Here is a 20206-nt window from a genome sequence, read left to right as displayed (position 1 = left end):
CAAGCAGCAAATAAATAAACGAAGAGTTCCATCACGCCACAGGCGAACATGTTGGGTGTAAGCTCGCAACCTACGGTATTCCTTACTCGTCTTCAGGATAACCTGCAACATAAAAATGTTGCAGCCCCGAAGGGTCATTACAATTGGAATGGAAATGGCAAGATGTCACTATGGTGGCTTTTTCTGGCGCCTATCGCTACATGATATTTGGCAGGTGGAGTTCATATTTGCGTAAAGCCAGTTTTATTTTTCCTACTCTCAAAACATTTCTTTAAAACATAGTATTTTAATAAGGCTAATTACTACCCATGATCCACTTGGTGCATTAATTTCAAAAATTCGACTGACGAGATTATCCAACAGTTTTAAGCTCTAATTGCTCATAGATGTCCGTAACAGAATCAGAGGAAGATTTTTGTGTCCAATGACTTACGTAAAATGAATACATCAGATCTACTCCCTCCGTCCAATGAAAGTTGTCTGAGATTTACCAAAATTCAGATATATCTAGATAATGTTTAGTGTCTAGGTACATTTAAATTGAAACAAATCCCATGCAACTTTCAACTTTTATCGGACGGAGGGTGTACATGTGACATTTGAGTAATTGCCAAGAGAAACGATTGAAGCATCTGGGTGTTTTGGACAAGAAGAATCAAAGTGTATGAAGTGAAAACCAACACCTCTGTTTTTTGTGCTGCAGGCTCGTGTTCAGATTTTGACCGTGCTCTGTGCAGTTCAGAAACTGAGAAAGTACGAAGTCTGTGCTCCGTGCAGTTCAGAAACTGAGAGTACGGAGCGCCAGTGCCTCACCGACGCGAAGGGTTGTCCGGGTAGCACGGCGCCGAGTGGCGCGGCCGGTGCTCCAGCCAGCAGCGCGCAGGCGCGCGCGACGGCGGCGAGCGCGGCGGGCTGGTCCTCGGCGGTGAGGAGGGCAGGACGGGGGCCTCGCCCCAGCCGACGGCGCCGCTGGAGAGCTCGACGCGCACGGCGACGTTGGAGACGGCGTCGAGGCGCGAGGAGGCGATGCTGAAGGGCGCGGCGAGGGGCACGTCGAGCGGGCGCGCGTCGGCCGCCGCCTCGTCGACCGAGAAGGTGTCCTTGAGGGCGTCGAAGCCGGAGGGTACATGGATAAGAAGAAGAATAAAAAACAGAATAAGAAGAAGAAGAAAAATACATGGATCCATGGACGCCGGCATCCATCCATCCATGGATGATTCTTCATTCATTGCTTTTTTTTTTAACAAGTCCGTCGGGTGGAAACCCGACAAAGCTGCATTAATAATCTGGAGTACAAGATAACCCTAGAAGATACCAGAATTACACAGGGGTCATGGAAATACGCAAAGAGGACCCTAAGGGAAAACTAAAACGCAATCCAGTCCTCCATCTTCTTCCTCCAGATCGAGCTGGGGCGGCGGACTGCGGCAACCTCTCCGGGGACAAACCACTTGGAGACGAAGCACAGGAACTCCGCCGGCCGAAGCGGAGCGACGAACGGAGCAGCCGGCCCTCTCGTCATACAGTCCGACGCCAGGAAGCATCGGAGAAGAGCTCCAAAAACCGCCGCTGCCGTCAGTCAAATCTCACCACCAAGCCACCACCATGGGACTTGAGCTAGTGAGAGAGAGAGACAGCCGCCACGAGAACTGCATCATCAGCTAGGAAGAGAAGTCTGGCTGCTTGGCACCTCCCGTCCCCTCGCCTCCACGGCCGGTCAGATCGAAAGAGACCAAGCAGTCTACCTCTACGCCCACCTCCCCCGCCACCATGGCCGGCGAAGGAGGCAAGAAGAACACCTTCTCAACAGCTGAAGACTCTTAGGCGCCTTATCGAAAGGCGAAGCCGTCGACGATGTCCAGACCAAAATCCCCCATGGATTTGGAGGGAGGCCGCCAACGAATGGCCGCCTGGTGCTGCGCCAGGGCACCAGAGAGGCACACCGCCTCTGCCATCTCCAGAACAAGCCAACGACTGCGTCTCCAACCCGTCCCCCTCGCCACCGAGGCCGGCCGGGAGCGGAAGAAGAGATGATGTGAGAAGCTGAAGGGAGATGGCGAAGGCCTTATTGAAGAGATCGGTCGAGAAGGAGGCTCCCTGGGCTCCGACCACCGGAGCAGAGGACGCCACGCATCGCCGGCCCGCTCTGGATCTGGCCCCAAAACCAGAGCTTCTACTCTAAAACTAGCCGGCAAGCCGCCGGGGAACTACACCTAAACTAGGAACCTACTCCGGCGCCTCACCTCCGCCACCTCCGGTCGGCATCGCCGCCGGAGGGGCTCGGGATCGGGCCGGTTTCTACGGGAGCGGCTCTGGGTACTGTAGCTTGTTGGGAGAGATGGGGGCGCTAATGTATGAAACTCATTCATTGCTTCTCACCCGCTCCAACAACCCGTCCGTCCTGTGCGGAAACCAAAACAAGAAAAAACGACCATCAAGTACTTTGCATCGCGAAACTCCACAGATCGATCCTTGGATTGGATAGATCGAAACAAGGCAATCAAACTAACCCAAGAAATTTACACATCCTGTGGGAAAACAAAAAAGCACTTTTGTGCATATGTACCTCCTGGATGAGGCTAAGATCCATCTCTGACCATGACCGCCACCACAACCGATCGAGCCGACAAGAAAACAAATCGACGACCGTAAGAGGCCGGGAAGAGCGGCTCTCGAGTCACGACTAGCTATCAGGGCCAACAGGCAGAGCAGCCTCTCCTCTCCTCGATAAAGGCTCTTTTGTCCCGGTTTATAAGAGGTTTTAGTCTTCGATGTGCAACCGAGACTAAATAAGCGATACTAAAGCCTCCACGCTTTAGTCCCGGTTGCTTACGAACCGGGACTAAAAGTCCATCCACGTGGGCTACAGAGGTGCGTCGGGGTGGCGTACCTTTAGTCCCGGTTGGTCTGACCAATCGGGAATAAAGAGCTCTGCAGGTTTAGGGTTGAAATTCTAAATCTAGTTTTATTTTGTTGTGTTTCCATTTCTTTTATATTTTATTTTGTGTTTTATATTAATTTCAAAGAAGTTTCAGTACACATATTTTACGCTAGTATATACACGTTACACGTTAATGCATATAAATAAACAATTTCAAACAAGTTTGAAATTTCAAACACGAAGAATTCAAGAGGAATTAGAAGTTCTTCTTCCTTATACAACCATAATATTTAATCTCTTGTGACCATATATACAATTTCAAAAAAGTTTCCATATACAATCATAATTAAATTTACGGCATTTGAAGTTCTTCGTCCTCGTAATAGTGTTGTTCATTCGAGGACGTCCCTCATAAGAAATCATGCTAATTCATCTTGAATTGGTCGGAAGCGAGCTTCTGGATTAAGCTTCTCCCGCAAGTTACTCCTCCGCAAGTTGATATCCTCTCTGCCCTCCGCTCAGAGGTGTGTGTCTGGATTAACTCACAAACGTATTATCCACATAGATTGATCTTGAAACATTAACTAACCTTCTAAATTTTAGCACCTCTTTGAATTCACCGGTTACATTCTTTATAAATCGTTTCCAAACCCTGCACGACAAAGACAATGAGAAAGGGAGTTATTAATTACTTGATATCAGGAAATGAAGGAAAGAGGCCGATATAGTGCGCAAATAACTGAATATAATTACTTTTGCAACATTGCTCTTATGTCGGACCAATGCTTTGGGTCCATATTCAGAGAGTCCATGACTTGAACTCTGGAGTTGTCAAATTTAATTATTAACAGAATCCAGTGGAACCTGCGGATACGTTACATGCACAGTTATGCATAACTCATCGATTACACCTAACATGGAGTAAACAAAAAAAAAATGTGTACAAGACAGAAACACTTAGCCAAAGTGGCAAGGAAATAGAATGTCACTTTTGAGTTCCAGTTTATTAAAAAATACTCCCTCCGTCCGCAAATAAGTATACATCTAGGTTTTGTGTTTAGTCAAACTCTTTAAACTTTGACCAAATATATAGGAAAAAGTAGTAGCATTTATGACACTAATTTAGTATCCCGAGATTCATTTTGAAATGTAGTTTTAAATTATACCAAAATCTCATTATATATGTTGCTACTTTTTTTTCACGGTTGGTCAAAACTTAAAATGTTTGACTTGATACAAAAGCTAAAAATACACTTATTTGTGGACGGAGGGAGTATGTACAGGTCACTCCCCACGTCTTGAGGGTGATTTTGTAACACATGTCCATTAATGATATGTGGGTTAATGAACCAACATCATGAATGTTCTTTTTTTTTTGCATTCCCCAAGTTTCATTCTGCATAATAGCGTACACAAAAATTTGACACAATCTTGTCCCGACCGACGGGTGCTCTTGTTCGGGTACAGAGGCACGAAGTGGCCGCAGAAGCCCCTCCCACGGACGTCTATGCCCGAAGGAACATCTAGTCATCCCGACTGCATTTTCATTTATGTCTAACTATGCTGATTTGTGCATCTAATTAGGATATTTTCTCGTTTGAAAAGAAAATAATAGTAGGCACCGGTATTATCAATTTTCGGAAATTCCGGAAATAGCAGTCATAAAACCACTTGAGGTATGACGATCGAATTTATAAAAAAATTCAAAATTAATAAAAATCTTTAAATTTTAGCAGATTATATAAATGTCATATATTTCGTCCGGTATAAAGTTTTCTCTATGGAAACCGAAATAACTATTTTTTTTGGGGAGAAGTGGATGTGGCGTGTCCTTTTTTCTTGGATCCCATCGCTTCGCCCCAACACATGGCTGCTCTGCCGAACATGGTCTAGCTTTCCTTCCTTTTCCATTAGTCTCTATTTTAGCGGGACATCACTTGGAAGGGGGCTATTTGCATGTTGCTGCTCCACCCTACCTCACTCGCCTTCTTTGCTCGCATAATCACCACCACCCCCGACGAGATAATTCCTTAATGCAACACATGGCTGCTCTGCCGAACATGGTCTAGCTTTCCTTCATTTTCCATTAGTCTTTCTATTTTAGCGGGGCGGGACATCACTTGGAAGGGGGCTTTTTGCATGCTGCTGCTCCGCCCTACCTCACTCTCTGTCTTTGCTCGCATGATCACCACCATCCCCGATGAGATAATTCCTTGGTGATTATGATGCTCCTTCCGTTTTGCTTGGTGGCTTGTTGTAAACAGGTCAAAATACATCTAGGGAACCGAGGTGGGACTAAGGCATCCGTTTTAACCAGCTCTCAAGAGGTTGCGACGTCATGCCTAGCGCATAAGTGAAACTAGGAAGAGTGTTGTCACCATGTGGAAAGAAGATTTTATTGTTGATGGTTTTTAAAATTGAGAGGAATTATAAATTTAGGATAAAGGATCTTAATTGGCAAAATATGCGCCGTTTCAACAACAACGATAGCTACAATTATTGTGGGTCAGGCGGAAGAAGAGAATGAGGCATTGAGGATGAAAGTGGAGGCGTTGACTAAATGTTTGCATCATACTTTGGAGAACATCGATATCACCTATCAACATGTCACGCGTGTTCAGTCGACTGCCTTCGAGTATTGTGATGTTGGAGCTGCAGATCGAGCATATCAAGTGATCAGCAAACTTTGATTGATGGTGGTTCGTGATGGTATCCGTGAGTTTGACCAAGTGAGAAGTATGTTGGCTAAGATCTATAATGTTTGTTAGCACCTTTAATGTAGAAACCCTTTTATGTGTAACAAAATAAAGGTGAAGGTGTGGCGTCAAACTGTGCCCGTGAGACAACGTCGATCGTTGCAAATTGACGATGCTAGAAGGGTAATATCATGAACCAAGGGATTAGCAACATGTTCCTAGTTGACTACGTGGCTCATAGGACTGTGTTACATAAGTTGTAGATTAGCCCCAGTGATAGTAATATAATGCTACTCAAGTATCCAGTTACATAGAGATAGCATGCCAAGACGTGAACCTAGCTCACATGTTAACAACTGGTGGTGTTGGCGATGTTTGCATGACTGCCTCTCCTTGTTGTTTGCCCTGCCACCTGATCCTCTTGTAGAAGTCTCCACTTGCACATGTTCCAGTGAGGGCGCCAATACTGGCGGCATTGATCTCACGGGGAGAGGCTACGCTTGAGATGTCCATGCACCATGTCCATTATACACAACTACTGAAGCAGTGAAGCTCCATCTGTATCTTCAGTCGTCAAAGAAAATACTGGTACTGTTGAAGAAAACGCCGGTACGTTATGGTATAGCATAACGCTCATACATAGAGCAAACTGTCATGCTGCAATAGCTGAAATTGATAAGTAAACTAACGTTCCTGGTCATATCAGAAATGGGGGTTAGCCAACAAAATGGAAATATTCCTGATTGCACTATAATTACCACCGCCCATGCCAAAGAGAGAAATCAACTCAAACCAGGACTCAATTTGACACCATGCTGACCCCACTCGTTCACTCCTGACATTGAACAGTGGAGATACAGAAACTGATTTAAGGAACAATCAGTTACAACTGAATTTCAACCTACACTATCACAATGTTGAATCACAACTAATGGAGCTGCAAAATTCCAAATAAGCCATGTCAATACCAGATATAGGCGTTTCCTTCTTGGCGATGAGCTCGGGGTAGTTATACTCCTGGAGCAGCGCCCGCCTGGTGGGTGACAGTGCGGTGCCTCCTGGGTTCTTGAGGTCGGTGACCTGTAGCATGGAGCAGACTGTGCACGAAGTTAGCTGCAAGAGTATGCCACGATCCAACAGCTTTTATGCTGCCACTTGAGGACATGCTCCCGCTTCTCTTCGCCGTCGAAGTCCTTCTTGTACAGGTTTTCTTGGATGTCGCTTTAGACCATGTAGCACACGGGCTAACTCGCGTTGGGTGTGTGGTAGAACACCATCTTATCCATCATAGGAAAGGCAAGGCCAGCTTTTGAGGAGTCCTCCGATGCTACTGCCACCTGCTATATGCAGAGGAGGCGGAATTTGCTGCCGCTTGTCGAAGCGCGGCGGACCACCTTGCTAGAGCACGCTCGGATTCCAGAGAGGTAGGAACAGGAGGGGGCCTGGAGCGCCACCTGAACTCCCGGACAACCATGGAGCACGCTCCTATTTTGTACCGCAATAGCTGAAGTAGGTAGCGTTACAGAGTTATTTTTAAAATATGTATATTGAAATTAGAATTGCAGAAAGCAAACATACCAAAGAATCCACAGGACCAAAGTTCAAGATAAATAAAAGAAAGGCAAACCCACAACAAACAATGTCTCATTTATTGATAGTAATTTGGGTAATCTAAAGAATCCACATGAACAAAGTGGAAGACAAAGGAATTAGAATTTTAGTCACCATATAGCAGAAATCTAAAAATATATTGTTTAGTTTGTAAAACAAGAAGTTTAAGAACAAAACTAAAAGCAAGACAGTGTATCTATAGGCACGAAATGAAGAGAAACCATGCGGTGCTTCATAAGGCTGAACTAATAGGCAGCCATTATCTCTCAAAAGAGCTGACCGGCATGGGATGGGGAAATAGGAAAATCAATCTTTACCTAAACATAATGGTTACAGAGATTCGGGACTGGCGTGAGAAAAGGCACCTGCAAACTAAATGCACATTTAATAGAAAATCCATGAAGTTTGAAACTTGAGGAACAATGATACCCGATGAAGTAAGGATCGGCATCACTTTATAGTTTGTGAGTGGTTTTCTACTTCTGGACCAAGTGAAACCTCGCTTCTGTTCTGAAGTAATGGCATGTAGGCTACAAAAAGAATTTGAGGAGCATTGCCTTTACCTGACCAACTACCTAATACTACGCAGGCTCATCAAACAGCGCTTTTGAGCTTTCTTCACAAAATAGTCACGCTTCTATTGGGTGAGGTATCAAATACTTCCTCTGTCCAATAAGTGTCTAAACCTTTTCTAGATACGGATGTATCTACAATTAAAATGCATCTAGATACGTCCATATGTAGACAAAAATGAGACACTTATGTTAGGACGGAGGTAGTATATCTTTTTCGTGCAATGAGAAACAAAGATCCGCAGTGCCTGATAGTTAGTGGGTGGTTTTGATTTATGTGGGAACATAGTTCTACTTCGTGAAAATGATTCTTTCAAAATGCTGCATGGAGTAAAATTGGTACGGGAAAAGTTAGAATGCATCAATCTAGCTCTTAGAAGCACCAAAATAACAGAAATGAGACACAGAAAAGAAAAGGAGAAATACCTAGTGGATGTCAAGTGTATATGGCTATGTCGACATATTGTTTCTTCCCAAGAAGTCTATATGCTACTATTTCGCCATTGCCCATGTAGGCATTCCGAAAATTTATATGCCTAAGACTCTCGGTATGCCTTTCACTGGATAATGATTATGCACAGACAGATTGAGTTGCAGGAGTTGATGAAGCACTATATAATAAGACATGACCCATTCCAACTATGAGAGAGAGAGATCCCAAATAAAGGAGAGTACGTGTAAGCTAGCTTACAATCCTGTTTTCAACTATGTGTAAGCCATAAAGTAAGGAAAAAATGGAAATTTGTTTTTTTTACCTACGCAAGGCAATTGAGTGGTCACCTATGATCTGCTAGTTGGCAGCATAAATATTTGCACCTTAATCATATACTACCTTCGTTTTAAAATGTAAGTCTTTAAAAAAAGCTAAACCTATGACAGATAAATGAGCGGAAGCAGTAGGAAAACATTTCCGTTTTGCAATTTCCAAACCAAAAGCTACATGAAGTGAGTACAAAAAGGTAAAATGACAAACAGAGCCACTCTGACCGTAAAAAAATAATACATGTAGAGAAAATTAACCTGATGTATGTGTCCTGTGTCGACCTATGTCCACCTCAGTACTCATAAAATCATTCATGGTATCATTCTGAAGCTATAGAACCACGAAAAACATTGGTGATCATGATAGGAACAGATGATTACGAAGCTGCAAATTGATCATGAAATAGAAATACACCAGATAATGTGTAAATGTTAAGATAGTAATATCATGAGTAATAATTCCCAATTTCACAAAACTGCTTGTCAGCTACTAAGTAACCTGACGACAACATGGATTGTAATGGCTGCTAAAAAGGAGAGATTTTACAACATCTCCTTGCACACCTTTGTCCTATCTCTATGCATATAAATTCATTTGGAATAACATTATAACCAAAGTATTTCAGAGCCTATGTAGAAAACACCCAGGATTCATGAATTTCCTTACAAAATTGATAAGTAAACCCCAGTGTGTTGAACTTAAGCACATTTAGCAGACATCTTCTTACAGTAGCATCTGTTACTGCTCAAGGCTTCTTTTGGATACCAATTATACTAAATCTTTTCTACACACTATCTCTGAATAAGTTAAAACGACCAGTTTGGATATAGATCAGCCAAAAGGTGGATAAGCCAATTATGGATTCAGTTATGCACAAAAGATGAACAAAGACCACCACCAAGAGATGGGAAGATGGGAGGGACACGAACTTGAATCACCAAGAGGACCAACCATACACGTTGTTGCTGGCTGGCCTCAATGTCGGTGGCTCTTTGTGCTGTTCCTTGATGCACTGTGTTGGCTCGATACAGACTACCCAACAGCTCCACCATCTGAACTCCTCGCGCATTTGGACCGAATTTCACTTCGCACATATGAAGAAAGCACGCAACACATAAATACTCAGAAGCAAATTTTTGGCAGGTGACCAACCCATGAATAAAAAATGAGCATTGAGCAAGTAAGGAGCAGGATTCGAACTGGGCATGGGGCAAAGAATACCTCGCACATGCAGGCTGCTGGATTGATTTGCAAGGTCGCTTTGCTGCTACTGCTCGGGCGACGCTGCTGTACATCAGAGAGAGGATCTAGATCCTAGCACAGCTGAGAGAGAGAGAGAGAGAGAGAGAGAGAGAGAGAGAGAGAGAGAGAGAGAGAGAGAAGGATACTGGAGGGGACGGGGCCGTCTCGAGAGGAAGAGGAGGCCAGGGACGTCGGGGTGGATGTGACGGACGCGAGGCGATGACGCCGCTGCTCCTCCAGGTAAGATTTCGCGACGCATCGGCCCCTGACCGTGGCGCCGGACAGCGGACCGACGAACGCGTCGGAGATACAGGCGCAGGACCCCTCGGTTATCCCTGCCGTCGCCGCGGATGGCCGGACTGGCGACGTTGGAAGAGCTCGAAGGGAGGCGGTGGAGGTGGACTGGAGAGTGGATTGGGGAGCTCGTGGAGGAGCTCGAGAAGAGTCGGGAGAGAGACAGATGCGCGCATTCTGGTTTGTTCGTGTTGGGTCCACCACCGCTTTGAGTTTGACCGCGCAAGAAAATGATAATACTACTACAACAACTCAACCATCGGTCATCTACAGTAAAAAGAACAGACGTGGCAACACTTGATTGGACAAAAATTTCATGGAAAGAATGTAAAAAAAATCAAAAGAACATGGTTTTAGCAGATGAGTTTAACTTTAATATAGGTAATAATTTGGAAATTTTACTCGTGGTCCATAAGCGGAGCTAGCCCATCAGTACAGCCAGTGGCGAAGGACGAAAAAAATCTAAGGTAGGACGAACTTTGAATGATGCAAATACCAAATAGTCCTAAAAAGTAGTAATATCTCAATACAATAAAAAAATATATTTGATTATAAGTATAACCTAAAAAACATGCCAATAATGCTAACTCAACGGCAAAGCTTTATATCTTCTAAAAAATATGATGTAATTCAAATAATCAAGAAGTTTGATTATCCCTTGTTCGATTTTGATTATTTTTGTTGCTAGAAAATTCCTTTCAATTGTTGATGTCGTCACGGGTAAACCCTATGTCATCTTAATGGAGTAATAACGCGGTCGGAGAAAGTATTACTTGTCTTTAAAATATCTAAAAATCTTCAATTCTACAAGTATGTATAATGAATAACTTGAGTTTATCTTGTAATATACTAGGGTACATTCAATGATAAATCTCTGTAATGCAAGCAATATTATTCACATTGAATCTAGAATACGAGTTTATATTTGAAGGTAAATATATTCTATGTTTTTAGCCTGTAATCGAGTTTGCGCAGTGTTTTTACTGAAACACGCATAACTTTCTCATACGGAGTACGTTTTCGATGTATGACCACTTAAAATTTTCAGAAAAAACACGCGCATCTAAGTGTATTCATCAAAAATCAAGGTAGGGCGGCTGCCCTACCTTGCCCTACTGAGAGCTCCGCCCCTGAGTACAGCTACGCGGCCGATTATGGCGCTAGCGGGGATAGTTTGGAAGGACACCGTTGATGATTTCCTAGTTAGCTTGCTGATTCCCCTAAAAAAAAAAGTTAGCTTGCTGATGCTCAAGAAAGCTATGTTTTACAAAGGTTTTGACCGGTTGTCAGTCTGTCACTGATTCCTCGTGAAGGTCGCCCATGTGGCCATGGCAACGATCTTTGTATGATGAGTGGCTGGCCTGCGTGCAGTGCGTGAGATGAAGGGAGACAGAGCACCGCGGAGGGCTGGTGGGTGGCCCTCGTTGGGACCCACCAATATTCTTCGGTTTGGCAAGTTCTGTTTCTTCCCCAAATCCTCTGCCAAGTCTCTCAGCCTCACCCAAAAATCTCAAAATTTGATATACCAATTTTTGTATCAAATCAAGGGGATACTGCAATTTGAGGCCTAAATTCACCATGCATCCCATTCTCTTCAGATGGATTTTGAGCACGAGCTGATGAGTTTGAGATTGGGCGCAAGAATGTCCATGCTCGCCAACGTTGAAGACGAGCTCGTATTTTTCTATCGCGGTTCAGCTCGCGACCTTCGTCCTCTCAGGGATTTGGTTACCGGTCGGAATACCGCGGTTACCGGCCGGTAACCGGAATTCTCAGCCCCCTCTGGTAAATGAATTTATCGGCCAAAAAATCTCGGCCTATTCAAATTTGGTTTAAATTTAGGTTGATTGGTTAGCCAACCAAAATCACACATGTTTCCTCTCCACTATAACCCCATGTCCCAACTCATTGTCCAAATATTTCGCTTTCTTCTCCTCAAACCCATATTTTCAAAAATATTTAGACATTTTTTTAGTTTAAAATTCAAATTTTGTTTGAGAATTTCATTCGGTATTTGACCGGTTATCCGGTAACCGTGGTTACCGAAAATCTCAGCCCCCTCTGAGATTTTTTTCAAACCGGTACCCAAAACCTTGCGTCCTCTATGGACGAACCATGAAGCAGAGGATGAATATGGGGGCGTCCTCGCTGTGGAGATCCGGACCGGACGACGACTTCACCTCGCTGCGGTCGGGCGGCGCCGGGAGGCTCGCATGGAGCGCGCGTTTTGCACCTCCGGCCACAAGGGGCAGCGTTGGGAGCCTCTCACGGACCACGCATCGCCGAAGAGGGCCGGCACTGACCTAGGCGCGCGGCGTCGTGCGCATCTAACAGGACGAGTGGAGATCAATGTGAAGCACAGATTGAGGGTACGGTATTGGGCCGGCGACCGGCGTGGAGAGCCATGTCCACCTCTGACTCGACGGGGAGAGCGCACCTATGCGGCAAGGACGGGCGCCGCGAGGCCAATTTCCAGGGGCATTTCACCACCTGTGCGACCCTTGGAGTGGACGCGGGGAGGTCGGCCACCGTGAGGCCGGTCTGCTGGGCATCTCACCATGTCGAGGATGGAAACCGCGGAGATGTCATGGGTGTGGACCTTCTGCTTTTGTATCTGTAGTAATGGTCGACGGAGATGTTCGCTGCGGCCTGCGGTGGAACATGGGGTGGCCGTCAATCTCCCTAACTCCATTGCCAGCGCGGCGCTCCCCTGCACACATCCGCCAACGGAACTCCCCTACCCCTTATTCCCCTTCGGCCGATCTCCTCCCATCCACGTCGCCAGCCAAGCGGCTGCACCCGCCAGGTATGACCGTGGCCGCGCCACGCCACAGAGCGCTTTGCCTTTGGCGGAGCTGATTCGTAGGTGTAGCCCACGCTCATAGAGCTCACGGGGAGGTTGGGGAATCGAGAATAGAACACCCGAACCGGTACGGTGGCTATTGTGCAGTAATATGGACTTTTGTGGGAGGGTAAATCCGTCCAATAAAAAGTTTCATTTGACGAAAATTTTGGCAGAAATCTTAACTCCTTTATTATTAGGTACTAGTTGAATGCCCGTGCGTTGCTACGGTCTGATAAATTTCCTTTTTGTCGCACATGTCGTGCACACGTAAATACAATGGCGTAAGATTTTAAGTGTGTAGAAAGGAAAAATATGTGGTGCTATGGGCCAACATCAATCATACTTCAATTAATTGAAGTTTTTTTAATATGAAGACAAATAAATTTTCAACCTATAACAATATTTAATTTAATAAAAATTAAAATAAATATGCAAGAATAACATTGACATGGTAACGTAGGATATCCGTAAAACTCGATTCTTCAAAATTTTGTTCAACTCTATCAAACTCTCTAAATGTCACACCATATATTCCACTCGCCCATGTATTACGATAATACAATGTTTTTGGGGCTCTTTAAGCTTGCTTTCACCGAAGGGTAGGCTGCTCATTTCCCCAAAGATCAAAGTATTATGTTTCTTCCCTACTTAAATCTGGATCGGACATCAACACATTGCATCAACGGAAATATAAAATAGACAACATAAACAACCACACTATATGCACCTAGAAGCAACAACAAATTTCTCCACAATTCTTTGAAGGGAGACAGAAAAATCACAACCATAAGCTAGCATAAGAGCACGGTGTCTCTGTTTCCCCAATCTCCATCTTCTCTCCCCGGTGCAACCACTCCCTAACACCTCTGCAGCACACGGTCTACGAAGGCAACCATGAGACGATCGAACAAGAAGTTAACATGACTTCTCAAAATCAATCTTGGGCTATGAATATGCAAGAGAAGAAAAGAGAGCACAAGCTCTATTAACATCTATGGTTGTTACATTCGGATATCATAGATGGGAATTAGTCATCATGCTTTCACTATTTTGTGAAATTGGTAGCAAAGTATTTGAAATCAAAGTATTAGGAAACTTTCCCCGTAGGCACAAGATACTAACTATAGTTCAGATGTATTAGAGTTCTTTTAAAGTATTAAGAATAATTTGACCTGTTTTCTAGTGTTCATAAGGGTACCGCCGCAACAGGGCATATGCGTCGCAAACACACGCAGGCTGCCGTCACCAGGGAGTGGCTGGAGGACAAAGGCAACAGCATCGCCCAACATGAGTACAGTGGCAAAGGCTGTGTGCTCAAATCGTTGGTGTTGTCCAACGTGCGTTTCTCCCTCTCCAAGTACGGTGACGTCATGGTTTTTCCACGCGGCAAGACTACTCACTTCAATTTTCTAACTTTTCTGTTTAAAAAAAAGACGACTCGGGCTATTTCTTTAATATTTCCAAAACACCACGGTTTTGGGAAAGTGCAGGATTAATACCCATAGTTTCTATTTATTTCCAAAAACATAAAAATAGTGCAATTTTAAAAATAGTGGTATTGTGAAAATAATTCAAAAATACATTTAACCCAATAAAGCATAGATGAATAGAATATGTTTTTCATAGGAACAAAGATGATGTTACTTTCGATGAAGCGCACCTACGATAGCATCAAGTATAGCACCAATACGATCAGTAGTGATCAATACCAAATACCATGTGAGGGGTGTATAGAAATCCAAGAGGTACTTGTTTCTCCTTCTGTTGTGTCCATAGGTGTTGTACCATTACGGCATTGCCCACATCAAGTGCCCATTGTATGAATGCAGGTGTGTTCTGAGAAAAGATAATAAACAGAGCCGGCTTGGACTGCTGGAGATGATATAGTAGAATTTTACCAACACCAGGACGACTGAGAAAAAGATCACAAACCAAATTCAATATGCACAGAACTTTTGCAGTTAAAATCACAATTAAACATCTGTAGCAAAATGGCTGATATGCATGTAAAGTGGTTGTGTATTTAATATCAAATGACGTACCTTGGCCTACTCGAATTGGACAACGTCTGCGCCACCGTCTGTCAGCGACCAGCAAGGTAAAACTTGCAAACGAAGACGGATCTTGATAACATGATAATATTAAAGATGAACTCACATATGCATCAGTAAAATATCAAGCATTAGTCCAGTTCTTTTAAGCCCAACAGAAATGGGAGAAGTGAAACAGAAAGCTACTCAGATTGGATTACAATATCCACATACATTGTAACTACTGGGAAGATAATTATAAGAAAAATTCAGATTGTATTGTTGTTTCTCTACAATTATGTAGACTAAGATTAAAAGAATACATGATAGCATGTACTATGAAAAGTTGAAAACCACAACCTGCTCGATTGTCTTCGCTTCTGGTCTTCTTTTCCCAAGTGTGTGCAATCAGTTGTAGTGTATACAATACAGTATTAAACAGGAAAATGGAACATTCTCTTCTTCTATAGTGAATTCGTCTCTACCATTGGCGTCACTATATTCTCTCAAAGACGCAGAATCTTCACTTGCACAGTTCAATACTGTATGAGATCACATCCACAAGCACTTGCCATAGTATCTGTTCCATTTGGCACAATGGTAAGATAAATATGCATTAAAACTCAGTCAATAAATCCGGAAATGAAATTAGGAGTAACTGTGCTTGTAAGATTGAAGGCTTTTTTTCTCTGTTCAAAAAACTAATCTAGCACCATTGAAGGTTTTTGGAACACATTAGGAGTAACTGTGATTGTAAGATTGAAGGATTTTTTTCTCTGTTCCAAAAACTAATCTAGCACCATTATTTCATCACCAGCCAATCAATAGAATTTCAAGTCTCCAGTCATCCTTTGCCACTGAACAAACCGGAGAAGTTACTCCATGATATAGTCAAATAGTAGTAGAAGCAAAATACTAAAAGTATATCTACTTTACGGTTAATTTTATTTTGTCACAATGAAGGTAACTACAACTGCCTCACGGGATGTGCATATACTTTGGGACAGAAAACTGAGCTTGCCATTGACTTTGTGCTTCATCTGATTACGCGGCAACAAGCCAGCAGATTTCACAGAGATGTATCTGATCCTGCCAATTATATCACCTCTAACAAAGCATGCTGTTTTCCTTTGTCACTTTCTCCTCTACCTCTTTGATGTAGCTGCTTATACTACCGTAGTGTTGTCTGGAGGTACTGGGGCCACTACATTGGTGAATAATTTATGTGGTCGATTTCACGTTCTTGAACATGCATGGAAACTGGATTGCATTGTCTGGGGCACTTTTCTTGAACATGGATAGAAACTTGATTGCATTGCCCGATGCAGTTTCCACGGCAGCATACTTGGTGGGCATCATATCACCGCAGGATGTTCTTGGTGCAGCCCATGCACTGATTACCTTAGGTGGCACTCCCATGTTAAATGGTATGGATGGAGTTGATGGGCAGCTATATAGCTGTGCACACCTGCTCAAGCTATTCTGTCAGAGACAGGTAGAAAATGTTCGCGATATGCAAGGTATTGTTCATAGTAGATTGGAGTGAGATTTATGCAAATGCCAACGCTATTTTTCAGTATTTTTCAGAAAATAGGAAACATATATTTTCAGATAATGTGAGAGAAATGATGTATCAATGAACTGTGTGGTTAAGCAATCTCATCTCCAAGTCTAGAGCATGTTTTTATTGCCTGTGTATGGGCTGAACTTTAGAAGTAAAATGTTAGGTCTAAATCAAATAGATTAACCATTTTGAGGGGAAAATGGTACCTGAACTGAGAGAATTGTATATTTCAAGCTATGGCCTGAATGCAATAAACAATAAGGAACCGAAAAGAATAGAGCTCTGATAATCTTAATTTTGACAGGAAGAGTAAGCACGCAATGCAAAAAAAAATCAGAGGCAATCGAGCGATGCAATGACTAACTACCGAAAACATTTTGGATCACACATGTATAAAAAGTCTGAAAAGAGAGTAATACGTTTGCCATAACCGTGTTTATCATGCACACTAAATAAAAGGCTGTGAACTGAATCTGCATTTGCGTGGATAAGCAGGAATCCAAAAGTATCTTGCATGGCATCTTTTAGTCCTAAAATACTGGTCTAAATTATGTTGTGGTGTGCGACATTTTCATGCCAAGTCGTCAAAACAATAGTACAAACTAAACAAACTGGGCAAGTAAAACAAAAGAACGATGAACCAGACTTGGGCAAGTTCACTGGCTCTGCAGTCGGCTGTCTACTCTGTTGCCTGGAAAGGCCGGTGGCAGCTTGCTATCGGGAGTAGCGCTGGATGGCAGACGCTTCTAGCGATCTGGCTGCAAGGGCATACAAACAGGCTCCACAATCAATTGCCATATTGTGAATTTGTGTAATGTGGATTTCAGGCTAAGCAGGCTTGGAGCTTAGGCCTAATGGGCGACTAATATTGATAGAGTTACAGCAATAGTAGGCTGCAGATTGTTAGGGGAAGTGGACGCAGAGGTGCTGGAGGCGCTGGAGGAGACAGGCGTGGCGGAAACGAAACGCACGAACACACCTGGAGGGCTGGAACCCGCAACCCAGCAGCCAGACAGCGATGGCGCGCAGCTCTCAACCTCGAGCCCAGCACCTATCCCCCGGAAGGACGGAACAGGAACAAAAACGCCGCCCCCACTCCCGCCCCTGCCCCCTCCCCCTCCCCCTCCCAAACAGTCTGAGACCCTAGCCGAGAGAGGCAAGATCCGAAATCAATTTGAGAGCCTCGCCGTTGCCGCTTAGAGGTGGAAAGGAGAGCAGTAGACCAAGATAACAAACCAATTACACGCAGCTCCGTGGAACATTCAGGAGTTCTGGCCTATTAATCGCACCGGTAGAGCACCAAAATAATGGGGAAAACAATCTGCCTTACCTGCGACCAGGACGTCCATGAAAACAAAATCATCAGTGCTAGGGCGAGGTGTGAGGAGAGAAAATGAGGGACTACAACCTGCAAATCATCCGGCAGCTCGCAGGTTCAATTGCCGAGGATGCGAGATCGAGATGAAGTAGGCCGACATAGGAACGGAGGAAGAGATGCGTACCTAGTCGAGAGCTGCAGGGTCGAGGGCGACGTTTTTCCCATCCGGACGGCGAAATCCGGCCTAGTCGCGTCTCGGTTCCTCGTTTTCGTCCAGATTTGGCCCTTCATCCACCGGCGAGCCCACGCCATCCCCGGTCCCCCGGGGCGCGCTCGGGGATTCCGGACAAAAAAATTTGGCGTGAAACGTCGTCTGGACCCTCGTAGTCGGCGATAGGAAAGCCAAATCCTGTCGATTTCCCTCCAATTTGCTTGTATATCCCCAAACTCTCCCGCCGAATTTGTCCATTCTCCTCCTCGTCTTCCAGTTCCAGTTCCCGTCCTCGTCTTCTCGTCCACCATCGTTCTCCTCCTTGTCTTCTCGTCCACCACCATGCCGCCGAAGGAGAGGAAGCCGCGGGCGAAAAAGGTGCGGCCGCCGGGTATGTCGAACGCAGAGTGGGCGGCGGACGAGATCCGGCGCGAGGTCAAAACAAGCGACGAGGGTGGAGAGGGTGAAAAAGCCGCCGCCAAGAGGGCGGCGGCGGCGCCATGACGAACAAGCGAGGAAGATCGGCATGGCCATGAGCATGGGCCATGCTCACGGCGGCGGCGACGGCGCCATGTTCCCGACCAATGGGCGACACAAGGTACAAGCGGTTCCCGTCGACTTTCTCCCCTTCGATCTACTCGCCGTCGCCGCCTGCCATGTTCCAAGAGGGCGCCTACGTCCAACCGTCCGGGTTCACGCCGTCGCCGCCCGAGCTCGACGTCGGTAGCGGGAACCGATGCGAGGGCACCTCGCCGGCCTCGCGACGAGGGCCGCTCCCGTTCGGTGCGATGGCGGCGCCGAACGACGAGGAGATTCACGAGATGATCACCTCCGGCTCCATGGCCGCCGCTGCGAGCCCGAGGTTCTTCATGGCCGCCGCCGCTGCGAGCCCGGGGTTCTTCACGCAAGAGGAGACGAGGGCGACGGCAGCTGTCGCGGCGCGCAACGAGTATGTGGAGGATGTGGCCGACGGAAGCCAAGCCGTCGAAGAAGAAGACGAAGAAGAAAAAGAACAGCCAACTCAAGCCGCCGCCAACCTGTCGAAGGGAAAGAAGAAGAGGAAGAAGGACTCGCCGCCTGCCGAACCGCGTATCAAATGGACGCCGAAGGAAGAGGAGTGCCTCGCCGAAGCTTGGATGACCGTGTCCATGAACGGCATAACCGGGGCCAATCAGTCGTTTGACACATATTGGCTTCGAGTGAAGCAGGCGTTCGTCGAACGCAAACTCGTCGATCCCTACTTCAGCAAGACGAACATGATCCGGGGAGACAAGGCAATGGCCACCCATTGGGGGATCATACAGACGGCGTGCAGCAAATGGCACGGCATACAGGAGGAGATCGAAGATCGAGAAGTGCGAGAAGTGGGCGGAAACCCGCAAGAACCTCTCGAAGAGCAAGACCGAGCAGTACAACCCCGACGCTCCGGCGGCTGGCTCGGCGGATGGGCGCCCGTAACTCGGCCAGAAGAAGCTCAAAGAGCTCAAAAAGACGGGCAATCCCGCCGGCTGCAGGCGTCGTTCGACAAGTGCTGGGCCGACGCGAGGACGCACGCCGCCGGGAGGGACGACAAGTTCGACGGCACGTGGCGGGAGATGCTCGCCAACCAAGGCGTCCGGATCGCCCTACTGAAGACAACGGCGGCGGCGAAGAAGAGGAACACTGACTTGGCGTTTCTGATGGGCAGGAACACGGATCTGATGGACGAGGAGACGAGGATTTGGTACAAGGGCCACCGCAGCGACATCCTCCGACCTACTCCGGCCAGTTCTTCATCGTCTCCGCCGGCTCCTACCTCGTCTTCCTCACCGTCTGCGCCATCGACTGCCGCTGCTTCAACGTCGACTGCCGCTGCTTCGACGTCGACTGCCGCCGCTTCGACCACGGCGTGTGAGGAAACTGGTCCGTCGGACACCGCCGTGCCAGCCGGGACTGCCGATGAGCCTGTTTCCGTGTAATTTCCCTCCTATCGCCGATCTGTGGCTGATCCTTTTGCTGGTCCTTTTGCCAATCAACTGGTCGTATTTGTAGCGCGGGACGACGGTTTGTTTGAATTTAAACTATGTCCGCCGAACTACGGGTGGACGACTGGAAATACGGTACTCCCCACAACTTTATTTCGTCCAATCCGGCGGTTGTTTCGTCCGGATTTCATCGTGGGCAGGCCAAACGAGTGGAG

At 45.8% G+C, this 20206-nt stretch overlaps 1 protein-coding gene across 1 annotated transcript; it reads right to left on the bottom strand.

The window, feature by feature from the left end:
* Window positions 1-5750: 5750 nt before the first annotated feature.
* LOC124666116 lies at window positions 5751-10140 on the bottom strand. The gene is made up of 3 exons (XM_047203467.1): window positions 9453-10140; window positions 8781-8853; window positions 5751-7081 (listed from the first exon to the last, which is right to left on the bottom strand). Exons 1-3 carry the CDS (start codon window positions 9816-9818, stop codon window positions 6918-6920), a joined length of 603 nt encoding a protein of 200 aa, XP_047059423.1. The 5' UTR covers window positions 9819-10140; the 3' UTR covers window positions 5751-6917.
* Between the last annotated feature and the right edge of the window lie 10066 nt (window positions 10141-20206).

The sequence above is a fragment of the Lolium rigidum genome, chromosome 6 (assembly GCF_022539505.1).
Source record: "Lolium rigidum isolate FL_2022 chromosome 6, APGP_CSIRO_Lrig_0.1, whole genome shotgun sequence".
Taxonomy (NCBI): domain Eukaryota; kingdom Viridiplantae; phylum Streptophyta; class Magnoliopsida; order Poales; family Poaceae; genus Lolium; species Lolium rigidum.
This window is presented reverse-complemented; position numbering and strand designations above follow the sequence as displayed.